At 39.4% G+C, this 14,323-nt stretch overlaps 1 protein-coding gene across 1 annotated transcript in view; it reads left to right on the top strand.

Annotated features, from left to right (window-relative positions):
• The window catches only part of SLC44A1 (solute carrier family 44 member 1), a 197,330-nt gene extending 186,416 nt beyond the window's left edge, over window positions 1–10,914 (top strand). The window contains exon 16 of the mRNA XM_032306475.1: window positions 10,687–10,914. Coding sequence (XP_032162366.1) covers window positions 10,687–10,701 — 15 coding nt within the window. The 3' untranslated portion in view covers window positions 10,702–10,914. The remainder of the gene's footprint in view (window positions 1–10,686) is intronic.
• Window positions 10,915–14,323: the final 3,409 nt, after the last annotated feature.

The following is a 14,323-nucleotide window of genomic DNA, read 5'->3' as shown; positions in this document are numbered from 1 at the left end:
AAGTTAGAGTAACACATTTTCCTTTTAATATATGTAGAAAATATTTCCAGAAAAGAGAGAAAACTTTACCCCCTAACCCCCTAACCACAATTAACTAATTGTATGATTTTATTTCCTGCTATATATTTATGTATCTATAATATTTATCCACCTATATATCTCATTTCCACAGTTAGTGATAAAACATATATACATAGAAACTTTCATATCCTGTCCTTACCATTTAACAATATTTATAGGTATATAAATAAATATAACACAAACATATTGAAGATCATTAAATATTCTTCAGAAACATGATTATGATAGTGGATTTATATTTCCTCATATTAATGTTTTATCATTAAACTTTTGGATTATGTATAATCTTATGATTGTAGACTTGTATTTATCACACTGCTGATTGGTTCCTTAAGATAGACATCCGGAAGTGGTATCACTAGGTCAAAAGGTAAAGGGACTTTATGAGTGTTGATACATGTTGCCAATTGCTTTCAAGAAAGGTTGTACCAATTTACTAAAGTAAATATTTACTAAGGTCTATGAATGTCTCCATTTTCCCACACCTGGCAAATAGTCCTGATGCCATTCTCATTCACTTCTGATAACCCTAAAGCCAGAAGATGGATGATAGTCTCTTGTAAAAACATTGCATTTCTTTATTAGTGAGTTGAATATTTTGCATTAATTTATCAGTCCTTTATATTTCCTCTTCTGTAAATTCTCTGTTCATGTCCTGTGCCAATTTTGCTATTGAACTCTCACTGCTTTCCTTCCTGTTGGATAAGAGATTTTTTGATATCAGGGATATTAGCACTTTTTCAGTCATATTCATTGCAGCTATTTTTCCTTATTTGTAATATGTCTTTTAATTTTGCTAGTGATATTTTATGTATAAGTGGTTTATATTTTTATGATAGACAAATTGATTTATTTTGTGTTATTTTTCCAGTTTTTTGTTCAAGTTTTTCCCTATTCTCCTAAATCAATAAAATACTTACCTATATATTCTTCTATTTTTCACATATTTTTTCTTTTTAACATTAAGATATAAGGTATGTTGTGTTTTCAATGATTCTATCATTTTTCATATTTATTAATAGCCAGAAATAATCTCGTTATATAATATGAAAAGAGGCCCATATTGAATATTAAACGAATTTCCACCAAATCATTTATTGACTAATTCATCCCTTCCCCCACTGGTTTGTAAAGATGTTTTATCATATGCAGTAGACCCCTTAAAATTTCCAAGACGTAAATTAATAAGCCAAGAGTTTGGACTTTGGACTTTATGATCAGCCACATCTGGGTTCAGATTCTGGCTCTGCTATTTTTTTTTTTTTATTTGAAATAAGTTACTTAGCTCATCAAACCCTAAGCTCCCCCATCTATAAAAGAGGGATTGTGAAGAGGATCCTATTCTTTGGTGCATACAGAGCGTTTAGCAGGAGGTGTGTCACCTGGGAAACATTCTACAGGGTATGTATTTGCTACCCTAACTATGACTGTGATATTAGTAAAGTTATTCCATATTTTAATAAATCTCAGTGTTCTTGAATGGTGTAGGAAGCTTTAATGAGTTACTGGGAATCTGAAAAATAAAACAAAGCCACATTTGTTTTAACCAGTAATGAGTTACTGGGAATTTGATTAAAAAAATAAAACAAAGCTGCATTCACATCTCCGCAGTGGATATTAGCTGGGCTCACTCTCAGCTGAGTGACACTCTTCCAGATCCACAGGCACACAACTCCTATTATGCCCTAGAAGGAAGACCCGAAGGATAAAAAAAACAAAAACAAAAACAAAAAAAACCACAGATTATCTCAAAACCTGGAGGGATATGAGAGTACAGCTTTCTGCATTACTGTAATTTTTTGATAATAATTATGTATATTGAGGGACAAACAATAAAGAAGTTTCCATTGGGAAAACTGCGTACCTGAGCAAATTTTAGAGCTAAATCGTCACGAAGATTCAGAGCTCATTGCCAATGGTAAAAACAGCAATGCTTAAATCTAAACGCAGAGAAGCCTTGGAGGAACTGTTTCAAGGCATATTTCTTGTTTCATTGATCTCTCTGGTTTTCTGCATCAGTTTTGTTTATTGTAGTTTTAGATTGCACTTTCATGTCTGTGAAGCCAATTCCCACCTTAATCTTTATTTTGAAATTTTATTTAATAGCAACTCTTGCCCATTATTCTTCTAGATGAAATGCAGATTCATTTTTAAGCCTCTCCAACTGCCTACCTGCCATCGCCACTTGGATTTCTAATAAGCATGACAAATGTGACATTCCCTACCTGAACTCTCAGTAAATAGCCACTCTGGCCTTGCGTTGGCTGAGAACAGAAGCTGTGAATCATCCTTGACCATGCTTTTTCTCTCACGCCCTACACCCGGCCCATTAGCAAATCCTGTCAACTCTATTTTTCCATAGAGAGCCATAATACGATCATTCTCACCTCCTCCATTGCTGCTACCCTTTATGCTTACCTGGAAAATGGAACAGGTTCTTAACTCATCTTCTTGCTTCCAGCCTTGTTCCCCTACGTTTTCTTCTCAGCACAAGAGTCAGAGCGATCCTTTTAAAATCTAAGTCTGATCTCATCAGTCCTCTGCTCAAAACTCTCCAAAGGCTCGCCTTCTCATTCAGAATAAATAGAATAGGTTTCGGAGTCCCTACATGATTCACCCTCCACCCGCTAACCCATCTACTGCTACTCTCAAATCATTTCCTACCATTCTGTCTTCAATCATTCTGTGCTAGCTGGAGACCTTCTCCAGCACCTTCTGTTCTCCGTATAACCAGGGGTAACTCGGGACCTTTGTACTTGCTTCCACAGGTCTCGTGCCCTCATTTGCCTCAGGTCTCAGTACAAATGTTACCTTATCAGTACCTCCTTCCTTGAACTACTTAGAGAAAAGAGTGACCCAACCACCACAGTCCCTGTCTGCTTAATATCCTTTATTTTTCCATATAGCATTTTTTATCCTTTGATATATAAAATCACTTAGTAACTGTTTATTATCAAAAAGTCCTCTGCAATTTTAAGTAGAAGACTACTAGATTTATAAATTAATTTGGAAAACATTATTATTTTTTTTTAAGATTTTAGGTATTTATTTGACAGACAGAGATCACAAGTAGGCAGAGAGAGAGGAGGAAGCAGGCTTTCCACCGAGCAGAGAGGCCGATGCGGGGCTCCATCCCAGGACCCCGGGATCATGACCTGAGCCAAAGGCAGAGGCTTTAACCCACTGAGCCACCCAGGCGCCCCTAGGAAAACATTATTTTAAAAATAATTATTCTTCCTATTCAGAATTGAACCTGAAAAGAGAGTGTAACTCTGACCAGTTCCAAGAGCCTCCACATGTCCAGCCCAGCATCCTCAAATTCATCTGATAAATACTTACTGAATTCCCAGTCTCTCCTGTGCACAATAAACCAGTCTTGATTGAGGACTTCCATTTCTGGCCTACTTCCAACATTTTCCAAGGTTACCAAAAACAGTACTTTGACTCTATTACCATTTTTCATTGGCTAAAAACAGTTAAATGGTGGCTCTAGTTTTTGAATAGTTGCTTTATAGGCCTTCTCTTTGTCAATAATTACCTTGTAGGCCAACTGTCATTCAGACCACTCCTTGTTAGAAGTAATAAAACCTTATCATTTGTGTATAATAGAATGCCTGTTGTTCCATTTCACTTGGTTGAAGGTAGCTGGGGGGAGGCATCTGCAGGATTGAAGAAAACACCCAAAAGGATATTATTTTATTAACAAAGTATATGGAAGGGGGACAGAGACAGTGATTCTCTGGGCCTGGAAGTTTTATCCTTATTTCTTTAGGGACCAAAGCTTTGTTGCAATGTGGTCTTCTAGACCAAAGGTGGACCCCAGAGATCACAGAGTAGCATGGTACAGAGTTTGTGTCTGGTAACGTTCTATTATGATGAGAGCTAGAACAAGAGCCATAACCCTGAACTTTGGAACAAAGATGGTTTTTTGCTCAGCACAAGTTTTATTGCAGTGCATTGCAGAAAACCCAGAAAGACAGCCCTGATTTTTTTTTAAAGATATATTTGTTTGTTTATTTATTTATTTGAGAGAGACAGAGAGAGCACGTGCACACACACACCCTAGCCAGAGGAGGGACAGAGGGAGAGAATCTAAAGCAGTCTCCGCTGAGATGTGGGACTTGATCTCATGACCCTGAGATCATGACCTGAGTCAAAACTAAGGGTTAGATGCCTAACTGACTGAACCACCTAGACGCCCCAAGACAACCCTGATTTTTAAACAAAATTTTCCTTTTTAAGTTGCTTAAAATTGAGCCTTACATTTGCCATAATAAAAACTAAGAACTTCTGCTCATCAAAAGACACCACTAACAGAGAGAAAAGACAAGCCACAGATTGGAAAAGTGACATTATTCAATACACATTTGATAAAGAGTTCCTATCCAATATTTATAAAGAATTTCTGCAAATGAGTATGAAAAAGACAACCCAAATGGTTAAAAGACTTGAGCAGGCACTTCCCAAAAGAGAACAGTCAAATGCTCAGTGAGCATATAAAATGTGCTTACCATCTTCAGTTATCTAGGACATGCAAATTAAAATCATAATGTGATACTACTACCCACCCATCGAAATGACTAAAATTTAAGGTGTTGGCTAGGTTGTGGTGCAAAAGAACCTCTCACTCACTGCTCATGGGAAAACAAATTGGTTCAAGCGCATTGGAAACTTATTTGCTGTATTATTGAAGCTAAAAATAAATATATGCCCTAAGATCCAGCAAGTTCACTCCTGTGTATATGCCCAATGGAAGTGTGGGCATATGTGCGCCAAAAGATATGCTTAATAATCTTCATGAATGGATTATTTATAAGAGCCAAAAACTGGAAAAAACTCTATGTCAACTATACTACAATTTAAAAAAATAGTAAAGGGTTGCCTGCGTGGTTCAGTTGGTTAAGCATCTGCCTTGAACTCTGATCATGATCCCAGGGTCCTGGGATCAAGACCTACATCAGGCTCCCTGCTCAGAGGGGAGACTGCTTCTCCTTCTTCCTCTACCTGCTGCTCCCCCTGCTGTGCTCTCTCCCTCTCTCTCTCTCTCTCAATTAAGTAAAAATAAATAAAATCTTCAAAAAAATATTAAAAAAATAGTAAAAAGTGGAAATTATTCATGTCCACAATATTCAAATGGATTAATAAATTGTGGTATATTTAAACAATAGCATACTACACAGAGGTGAAAAAGAATGAGCTACAACTAAATTGAAACAACATGAATAAATCATGCAGATACAATATTGAGCAAAAAGCTAGACACAAAGGAGTACATACAGTGTGATTTCCTTTAACTCAAGTTTAAGAACAGGTAAAAGTCATCTATGGTAAAACCCAAGAGAATAATGGTTACTTTGTGGAGGGTTTTGACTGATGGGCTATGAGGGAGTCTTCCCGGGTGCTGGAAATATTCTATATGCCAATCTGGATGTTATATGGATACGTACACATGCAAAACTGCATTAGGTGTGTATACTTAAAATTTGTGTACTTTATTGCATTTAAGTTGTCATTAAAATTTTTAAATGTCTGTTAAAAAATAAACTTTTCCAAACACCATCCTCTATTCTGCGAAGTCAGACAACGGCCCCTTCTTATCCCCAACAGACAGCTAGAGGGGTATTCTCTAAAGAGGCTAGAATAGAATTTAAGGGGATATAAGAAGCAGAGCTACCACACTTAAATCAGGGGGATTAATTGGAAGTCTGAATACTGGAAGAGAGGACCTGACGCCTTCTTCCTTCTTTCAGCTCCTGGAATCCTAGCAACTGGGCCTTTGCCCACTAAGTTGGAAATTGGAAAATTATTCTCTGGGGAACCCGACTAGGCCAAGAGAAAATACCTCAAGAAACTAACACAGGTTCTCCAACTAAAAGGCCCAGCCAAATCACCATGAGTGAAGCACTTCAACTCTACCTACAAATAAAAAACTTCCAACTAGCTTTTCATGCCCCAATCTTTTTTTTTTTTTTCTTTTTAAGATTTTCTTTATTTATTTGAGAGAGAGAGAACGCAACCAAGAGAGCACAGGTAGGGGCAGGGGCAGACGAGAGGGAGAGGCAGACTTCTCATTGAGCAGGGAGCTTGATGCAGGGCCACTTCAGGGCCCTGGGATCCTGACCTGAGCCAAAGGCAGCTGCTTAACTGACTGAGCCACCCAGGCACTGCTCAAGGCCCCATTCTTTTTTTTTTTTTTTTTCAAACAAGTAAGTTTTATTGGGTCAAGGCCCCATTCTTAAATAAGAATTACCAGACCCTTGAGTCAAGTCTCTATGACAGGAGAGAGATCAAAACAAAGAGAAAACAACAAAATGACTTGGAGGAAACTGAAGTAAGGTGCAAGATAACATTTTCAAACGAACTAAATTCAAGGTATCCTGGGTGGCTCAGTCAGTTAAGCAACCAACTCTTGATTTCGGCTCAGGTTGTGATCTCAGGGTCTTGGGAATGAGCTCCATGTCGGGCCCCATGCTCAGGGAGAGACTGACTAAAGATTCTCTCACTCCCTCTCTCTGCCTCTCCCACTGCTCGCTCGCTCTCTCAAACGAATAACTCTTTTTTAAAAAGTGCTAAATTCAGATAGATAATAAAAGAGATTATGTAGTAAAAATAAATTGACAAAAGGGGAAAAAAAAAGAAAACAGAAAAAGTCTTTCCCCTTTTCAACTACATTAGGGAAATGTTTAAATAATAATTATACATCTACTTAATGAAATATTATATAACCCTTAAAAATATACATAAAATAAATACCAGAGACATAGGAAATGCTTATAATAAAATGTGAGGTAAAAAGAACACAGGCTTAGCCAAAGATAAAGGGGAATTCATAATCCTGAAATAGGTATGCTACAATGGTGAAATTATTAATAAATTTTTCTTTTTGTAAAAATTCATTTTAATTTTATACTGGGTTTTTAAACAGACAAGGGAAACATCAAAAAGCTTAAAAAAAATAGAACTGGTAAAAATCCCATGTTGGCTGTTTAAAATTCCATGCTAAGCATTTCTTTTGGAAAGAGTTGCTGTCAAATATGCTCAGTGTCTGAAATCTTTATAACTATTAGCTCTTTGCTAATGGGATACTATTCCCTAGTAGGGTACTAAAGGGTACGGAATTTAAGTTGTTTCCATCTAAAAAACTGTCTGACAAAAGGGTATTGTTTCTCTTCCTTAAGAGAGAGAATGGGAAATTACCCACTCCTGGTGGGAAAAATATGGCCATTTGTTTAGATGTTACCATGAACGCCTTCTTTTTACTCCAGCTATGCAGGGGAAAATGAAAGGAATAATGAATGAAAATGAAAGGAATACTGAAATGAAAGGTACTGAAAAGAATGCAGAGCCCATGTTATATTGGAGGCTAGGAAGGGCACTTAAACTTTGCCTATTAATTAGCTCTATTAGCTAATGAGCTCTTTGAGCAAGGTTAATAGATAGACTCCTGATAATTGAACCAGAGAAAAATCACTGGCAGCTTAAAGGCAGCTGATACCATAGTTTTCCTTAAAGGACACTCTAATATTCCTGGCCAGAGGGAATAATACCGGCAGTCATGTTACTGAGGTACTTTCCACCAGTGATGGTGAGAGCTCATTTTAGCACCCTCTGTTATCAAACACGAGATTTCAGGAAATCTCTGTGTGAAGTCCTGTGTAGAGAACTGCGGTTTATTGTATAAGAAGCAAACTTTATTGGATTAGCTAATTAGATCTAGTCTTGGACGTGAAATCTGGGCTCCCAGAAGTTCTGACATAAAGGGAAAATTCAGGGAGTCTTGCAATGAATGTTATAATAATGCTTCGGGATGAGTTCAATACTGTTAGATGCACAGCATCTAACTTTCCTACGGCCCCTACTCTTCAAGGGCAATAGGAAAGATAATGATTGTAAAGTGTCGTATAAAATCTTACTCAATGAGACTACACACATCATAGAGATTTCATGTCTTACTCTTTAATGGTTCAGAAAAGTAGTATAGACAGAGTGGCATTAATAAAACATATGTGATAAAATGTAAATGATTGCCAATCTTGGTGAAGGTGATACGGGAGTCCTTTTTCTTTTTTACAACTTTTCTAGAAATCTAAAATTATTTAAAAATAAAAGATTAACAAAAAGAAAGGTAATTCCTAGTTTGTTAAGAGTTTTAAATTATGTATGAATGTTGAATTTTATCAAATTCCTTTACTGTATCTATACAAATGAATACCTACAGTTTCTTTTTTTAAAACTTTTTAAAAGATATTTATTTATTTGACACAGAGAAAGATCACAAGTAGGCAGAGAGGCAGGCAGAGATAGAGGGGGAAGCAGGCTCCCTGCTGAGCAGAGAGCTCAATGCAGGGCTCGATTCCAGGACCCTGAGATCATGACCCGAGCCAAAGGCAGAGGCTTTAACCCACTGAGCCACCCAGGCGCCCCTACATACATTTTCTTTTATACTAATAATTGGGTATATGGTGAGATTTTAGTGTTAAGCCATCTTTGATGATTGAAATAAACACGCATTTTATGTTTTAAAAAAAAGACTATTTTTTTATATTTGGCTTCTTAAACAATATTTTACAGTCTCAGAATAGAAGGGAAACTAACTGTAGTGTTGTCCCTTGGATGGGATCCTGGGATAGAAAAGGACATTAAGGAAAATTAATGAAATCTGAATAAAGTATAAAGTGTAATTAATTAGCATATACCAATATGGGTTCATTAATTTTAACAAATGTACATAGTGATGTAAGATACAAACAATAGGGAAACAGGGTGTGGTGTATATGGGAATTCTCTGTATTATTTTTACAACTTTTCTGCAAACCTAAAACCATTCTAAAATTAAAAAGTGTATCTAAATTACAAAAGCAGGAGGAAAACTTTTATGTCAGTTTCAGACAAATCACAGCTTGGGCTTCAGCCTAGTGTTCAGAACGTAAGACGGAAACTAAGCATCCGCCACTCTCGGGTATCGATCTAATCATAGCTTCTGTTTGTTTCAGTGGCAGGAAAAAAAATCTTGAAAGTTGAAACTTCAAATCGAAGTATGTGAAATCGTAAAACATGGAAGTGATGAGACAGCAAAGTTTAGAAACGGTGTTCTAGAACATAGGAAAGCATCGTCACTTCTTGTGTGAGGAAATGATGCAATGAGAGAAATGATTTAGGGATTTACTCTATCAGCAGTTTGCCAAATGGATTGAAGATGGGGAGAAATCTTTGGCAGGGGATCAGCAAAAAGGCAATAATTGGCATGGGAAACAAAAATTTCGGGACTAAAACCCTAAAATGAAACACGGGGCAAGGGTTTCAAGCAACACTAGTCTTAGTGCCACATACAACCCGTTTTAGGGGCCTGGGCACAAGCAGGGCCCACCAGGGCGATGTGTTTCAGGGTGATCTTAGCCTGACTCCACTGTACATTTGAATCCTAGAGCCACTGTATGTCCCCTCGTTCAAGTGCAAGCTCTCTTGGCGTCTTGTCAGGACTGCATCATCCCCTCTGCTTGTCCTTGCTGCCGCCCTGTGCTTGTCTCATAGTTGAGCTGGAGTCAATGCTTCTTTTCTATTTTTAACCCACCCTACTGGGCTTTTTAAAAAGTTTTTATTTGGAAAATATTTCAAACTTATGAAAAGCTGCAGGGATAAGAATGGTACACAGAACACTAGGACTCTTGTCACACCTATTGTTAAACATTTCTCTCCCTCTCTCTCTCTCTATAGGGACACCCAATATTTTTGAACCATTGGAGAATGATTTGCATACATCATGGCCCTTTAGTCCTAACCACTTCATTATGTATTTCCTAAGAATAAGGATATCCTTTTATAAAACCACAGCACATAGCTGCCGGCTTTGGTACACTGTACTCGGTCACCGTTTCTTGAACTGAACCGAATGATGGAAACACCCATCTTCCTGGTTTGACCTGTCCTACTGCTGAGTCACAGGAGACGGAACTCCCGAGTCTCATGTGAATTTCAGGTTTGGCTCTTGGAGAGTATCATAGATTCAGATTTTTCAGATTCCTTTTGAATTGGATTCATTATGTTTGTTTGACTTCATTGTTCAGCTATTCTGAAAACATCTTTTTCAAAGAATAATGCTGACACCAACACTGGCAAACACTAACAGGACAATCATGATTATTCAGGGACTGTTCTTAATTCTCACAAGTGTAAAGAAACATACCATGAGGGGTGCCTGGGTGGCTCAGTGGGTGAAAGCCTCTGCCTTCGGCTCGGGTCATGGTCCCAGGGTCCTGGGATCGAGCCCCACATCAGGCTCTCTGCTCAGTGGGGAGCCTGCTTCCTCCTCTCTCTCTCTGCCTGCCTCTCTGCCTACTTGTGATCTCTGTCAAATAAATAAATAAAATCTTTAAAAAAAAAAAAAAGCTGATGAGGACAAAAGATCAAGATTTGAACTTAGGGTCTTTTCTTATTTGTTAATGTGTGTGTGCGTGTATGTGTGTGTGTTTGTACTTAGCCTTCTTCCATTTCACAGCATTTTCTCTAAAGATGACCCCACGCTATTTCTTGTTATTGATTGATTCTCATTGTGTCGTGTTCCCCTAGGACAGAAGCATTCATTTTCCTGATGTGTTTATTTTTCAGCTGAAGCGAAGGTGACTGGTCCCATGAGGCCGGAAGAATGAACTCAGAAGAGGCTGTTTACACGAGGGTCTCCCACTCACCAGCTGTTGCAAGTCTGTGGATGAAGAGCCGGATCTTATTACTTGGATGGAAGCGCGCGACCGTGTTGCCGAACTGCACCAGCAGCCGAGCGGATTTGGCACAGCGGGGCTGGCTAATAAATGATTCATCAGAAGTATTTGATACAAATCCATCTTGTAACAGCGTCTTCAAAGTTTGCGTTGCCTTCTTATCTAGCCTCGTGTGTGTTTCTGTGATCTCTGCTGCTTCTCTCTCCAGCACCGCTACTGGCCTGAAGGCTGGATCCGCAATGGAATTCTCCTCATTCGGGCTATTTATAGACTCAGTGTGGGTTCATAACTATTTATTGAATGCTTATTCCATGCCAGTCATTAGGCTGCATGCTTGAAAACATGTGATCTTCACAAAAATCCTATAAAGTTGCACCTACTTCCTCCATTTCGTCTGTGAAGAAACAGAGAGAGGCTCAGAGAGGTTGTGCGCTCTGTGTCAGATCACACAGCTGGCAGAGACAGGGCGCTGTCTAGAGCTAGATCCACAGGGCCTTCACTTTAACACACTGCTTTGCCTATGGTCACTGGCATTCCTTTCATAACTAGAGACGGGGATGGGGCTGTGTATGGGAAGTGTCTAAGAGGGAGGGTCGGGAAAGCTTTAGAGGCACTGAGTAATAATGGAATTATTTTCTAAGAAGAATAACACAATGTGCTTTTAGATTAAAGGCTGATAAACTTGGCCTGTGAGTCGAATCTAGCCCCCAACCTATTTTTGTAAATAAAGTTTTATGGGAACACAGCCATCTCCAATCCTGTCTGTGTTGTCTATGACTGCTTTCTCTCTACATAGTTGCATAGTTGTGGCAGAGATCATATGGCCTGAAAAAGCCTAAAATATAGACTGTCTGGGTGTTTCCAGAAAAAATTAGCTGATCCCTGTTTTAGGTGACTTAGGAAGAAAGCCAAGTTATTATTTTTTCCTTTGGACTGAAAAACTACCTAAAGATTCGTAATGCTGAGATATTCACTGTATTTTAATGGTGGAGGAGGTGGTGGCAGAGTCAGGATGGGGGTGGAGGTTTTGGGGATCTAAGCCGGGAAGCTTAAGGGACAAGGACTAGGAGGGAGACATCTGGGTCTCTGGGTCCCCAGTCAACTCCCCACCCCAGACTCATCCCACTCATGCCCTTCCTATTCCTCCTGCCAAATCACGTTTCCTAAAATAACCCTTTGCTCAGGAACCTGTAAGTGGTTTCCCACTTACAACATGCTCAAATCCCAACATCCCAGCCTGGAATTTAGAGACTATAACAATCTGACCCCTACTAATCTCTTTCCACATCCTGCCTTTTTTTTTTTTTTTTTTGTAATCATGAGGAAGTCATGCTAGATTTGAATTTATGTCTCAAAGTCAATTTGTCTTTGATTCTTTTTTTTTTTTTTTTTTTTTTTTAGTTTTTTTAAAATGTCAATTCCAGTATGGCTAACATACAGTGTTACATTAGTTTTAGGTGTACAAAACAGTGATTCAAGAATTGTATGCATTATTCAGTGCTCATCATGATAAATGTACTCTTTAATCCTCATCACCTATTTCACCCATCCCCCCTCCTTTTGAGTCACTTTTTCTTTTTTAGAGAAAGGGAGAGCATGCTGGGCAGGGTGTAGTGGTGGGGGGCAGTGAGAGACAGAGAGAGAACATCCTTTTGTTAAAATTTTTTTTTAGGGGCGCCTGGATGGCTCAGTGGGTTAAGCCGCTGCCTTCGGCTCAGGTCATGATCTCAGGGTCCTGGGATCAAGTCCCGCATCGGGCTCTCTGCTCAGCGGGGAGCCTGCTTCCTCCTCTCTCTCTCTCTGCCTGCCTCTCTGCCTATTTGTGATCTCTCTCTGTCAAATAAATAAATAAAATCTTTAAAAAAATTTTTTTTAATTTTTATTTTATTTATTAACATATGATGTATTATTTGCTTCAAGGGTACAGGTCTGTGAATCATCAGTCTTACACAATTCTTTTTTTTTTTTAAAGACATCTATGTATTTATTTGACACAGAGAGAGAGAGATCACAAGTAGGCAGAGAGGCAGATGGAGAGAGAGGAGGAAGCAGGCTCCCCGCCGAGCAAAGAGCCCGATGCAGGGCTCGGATGCAGGGCTCGATCCCAGGACCCTGAGACCATGACCTGAGCTGAAGGCAGAGGATTTAACCCACTGAGCCACCCAGGTGCCCCTTGTTTTTAAATTGTAATACAAGCTTCCTCCCACATTGCTATGTATTTTTCAAAAAGATAATTTTTCATGCTGCAGAATATTCCTTTACTTGTATGTTCCAATGTTTTCTTAATACTTCTCCGGTATCGGGGGCATTGAGGGCTCCTTTTTCTGTTCATTTCCCCTCCTGTCTCCATGCTGCAGAGTTGCTCTCCTCATTCCCTTCTGCCTTTGCTCAGGCTGTTTCTTTGGCTTGGAGAGGATCCTGTCTTCCCTTCATGCCTGCTGTCTTAAGTTACCCCATCCAGCTTCGGTTCTGTCACTTTCCTTCTTCAAATTTCAATTGCTAGAGAGAAGTCCAGCAGAATGAGAGAGATGGATTTCAAGAGACTTGTTTCCCAGAAGGTCTGACGTGGCACCATCTGAATCTGACGATAGCCCGACAGTATCAAAGGCTCACAGACACTATTATCTCCTGGCACTGTGCTCAGGAGAATGGTTTCTTTTAGAAAATAATAACTGATAGGGGCATCTGGGTGGCTCAGGCAGTTGAACGACTTGACTCTTGACTTCAGCTCAGGTCAGGATCTCAGGGTCATGAGATCGAGCCCCTTGTTGGGCTCAGTGCTGGGCATGGAGTCTGCTTAAGGTTATCTCTCTTCCTCCCTCTGCCCACCCCTCCCACCCCACTCCACTCATGCTCTCTCTCAAAAAATAAAAATAAAAATAAATAATGGAGAGCTACCATATATTATACACTTGACATAAATCAGACATGATTCTAGGTAAGCACTTTACATACACTGTCATTTATCTTCCTGACAACCCCCTTCAAGTGGGTATTACTAATACTCTCATTTTACAAATAAGACCACTGAGGTAAAGAGGTTACTGGATCGCCCAAGGCCACACAGTGGGAAAGTGGTAGACTCAGCATGTGGACTCAGTCTGCCATCAGAATCTGGGTGCTCAATTCACCAGCACCCTTTATCAATCTCTCTGTCTCATTCTGGCCCACACCATTCTCCAAGTATATGCAGAGGGAGAGGGGCTGCTGAGTAATGTTCTCACTAGGAACAGTGAGCCTGTTACTGTGTTAGAGAGCCAGGCAGGGGTGGTGGGGTGTGGGCAGCATCCTTTCACAATGGAGAGATCAACAGGCAGAAACATTTGCTTTGTGCTTGGTCATTCTCTGAATAAGAGGAGTCCAGAGGCGTTTCGAGAGCCAAGGCAGGCTGTGATGGAAACATCTGTATCTTCCAGACTTCACTTACCTGGTGTCTCCGGTGCCTAGCAGAAAGCAAGCCATCACGCACGGAGAAGGTATTGTGACATAGCAACATCATAATGGCTACAGTTCAGTTAACTGCCCCT

This window comes from Mustela erminea, chromosome 12, assembly GCF_009829155.1.
Source record: "Mustela erminea isolate mMusErm1 chromosome 12, mMusErm1.Pri, whole genome shotgun sequence".
Taxonomy (NCBI): Eukaryota; Metazoa; Chordata; class Mammalia; order Carnivora; family Mustelidae; genus Mustela; species Mustela erminea.
The sequence above is the reverse complement of the archived record's forward strand: the minus strand, read 5'-3'. Positions and strand labels throughout refer to the sequence as shown.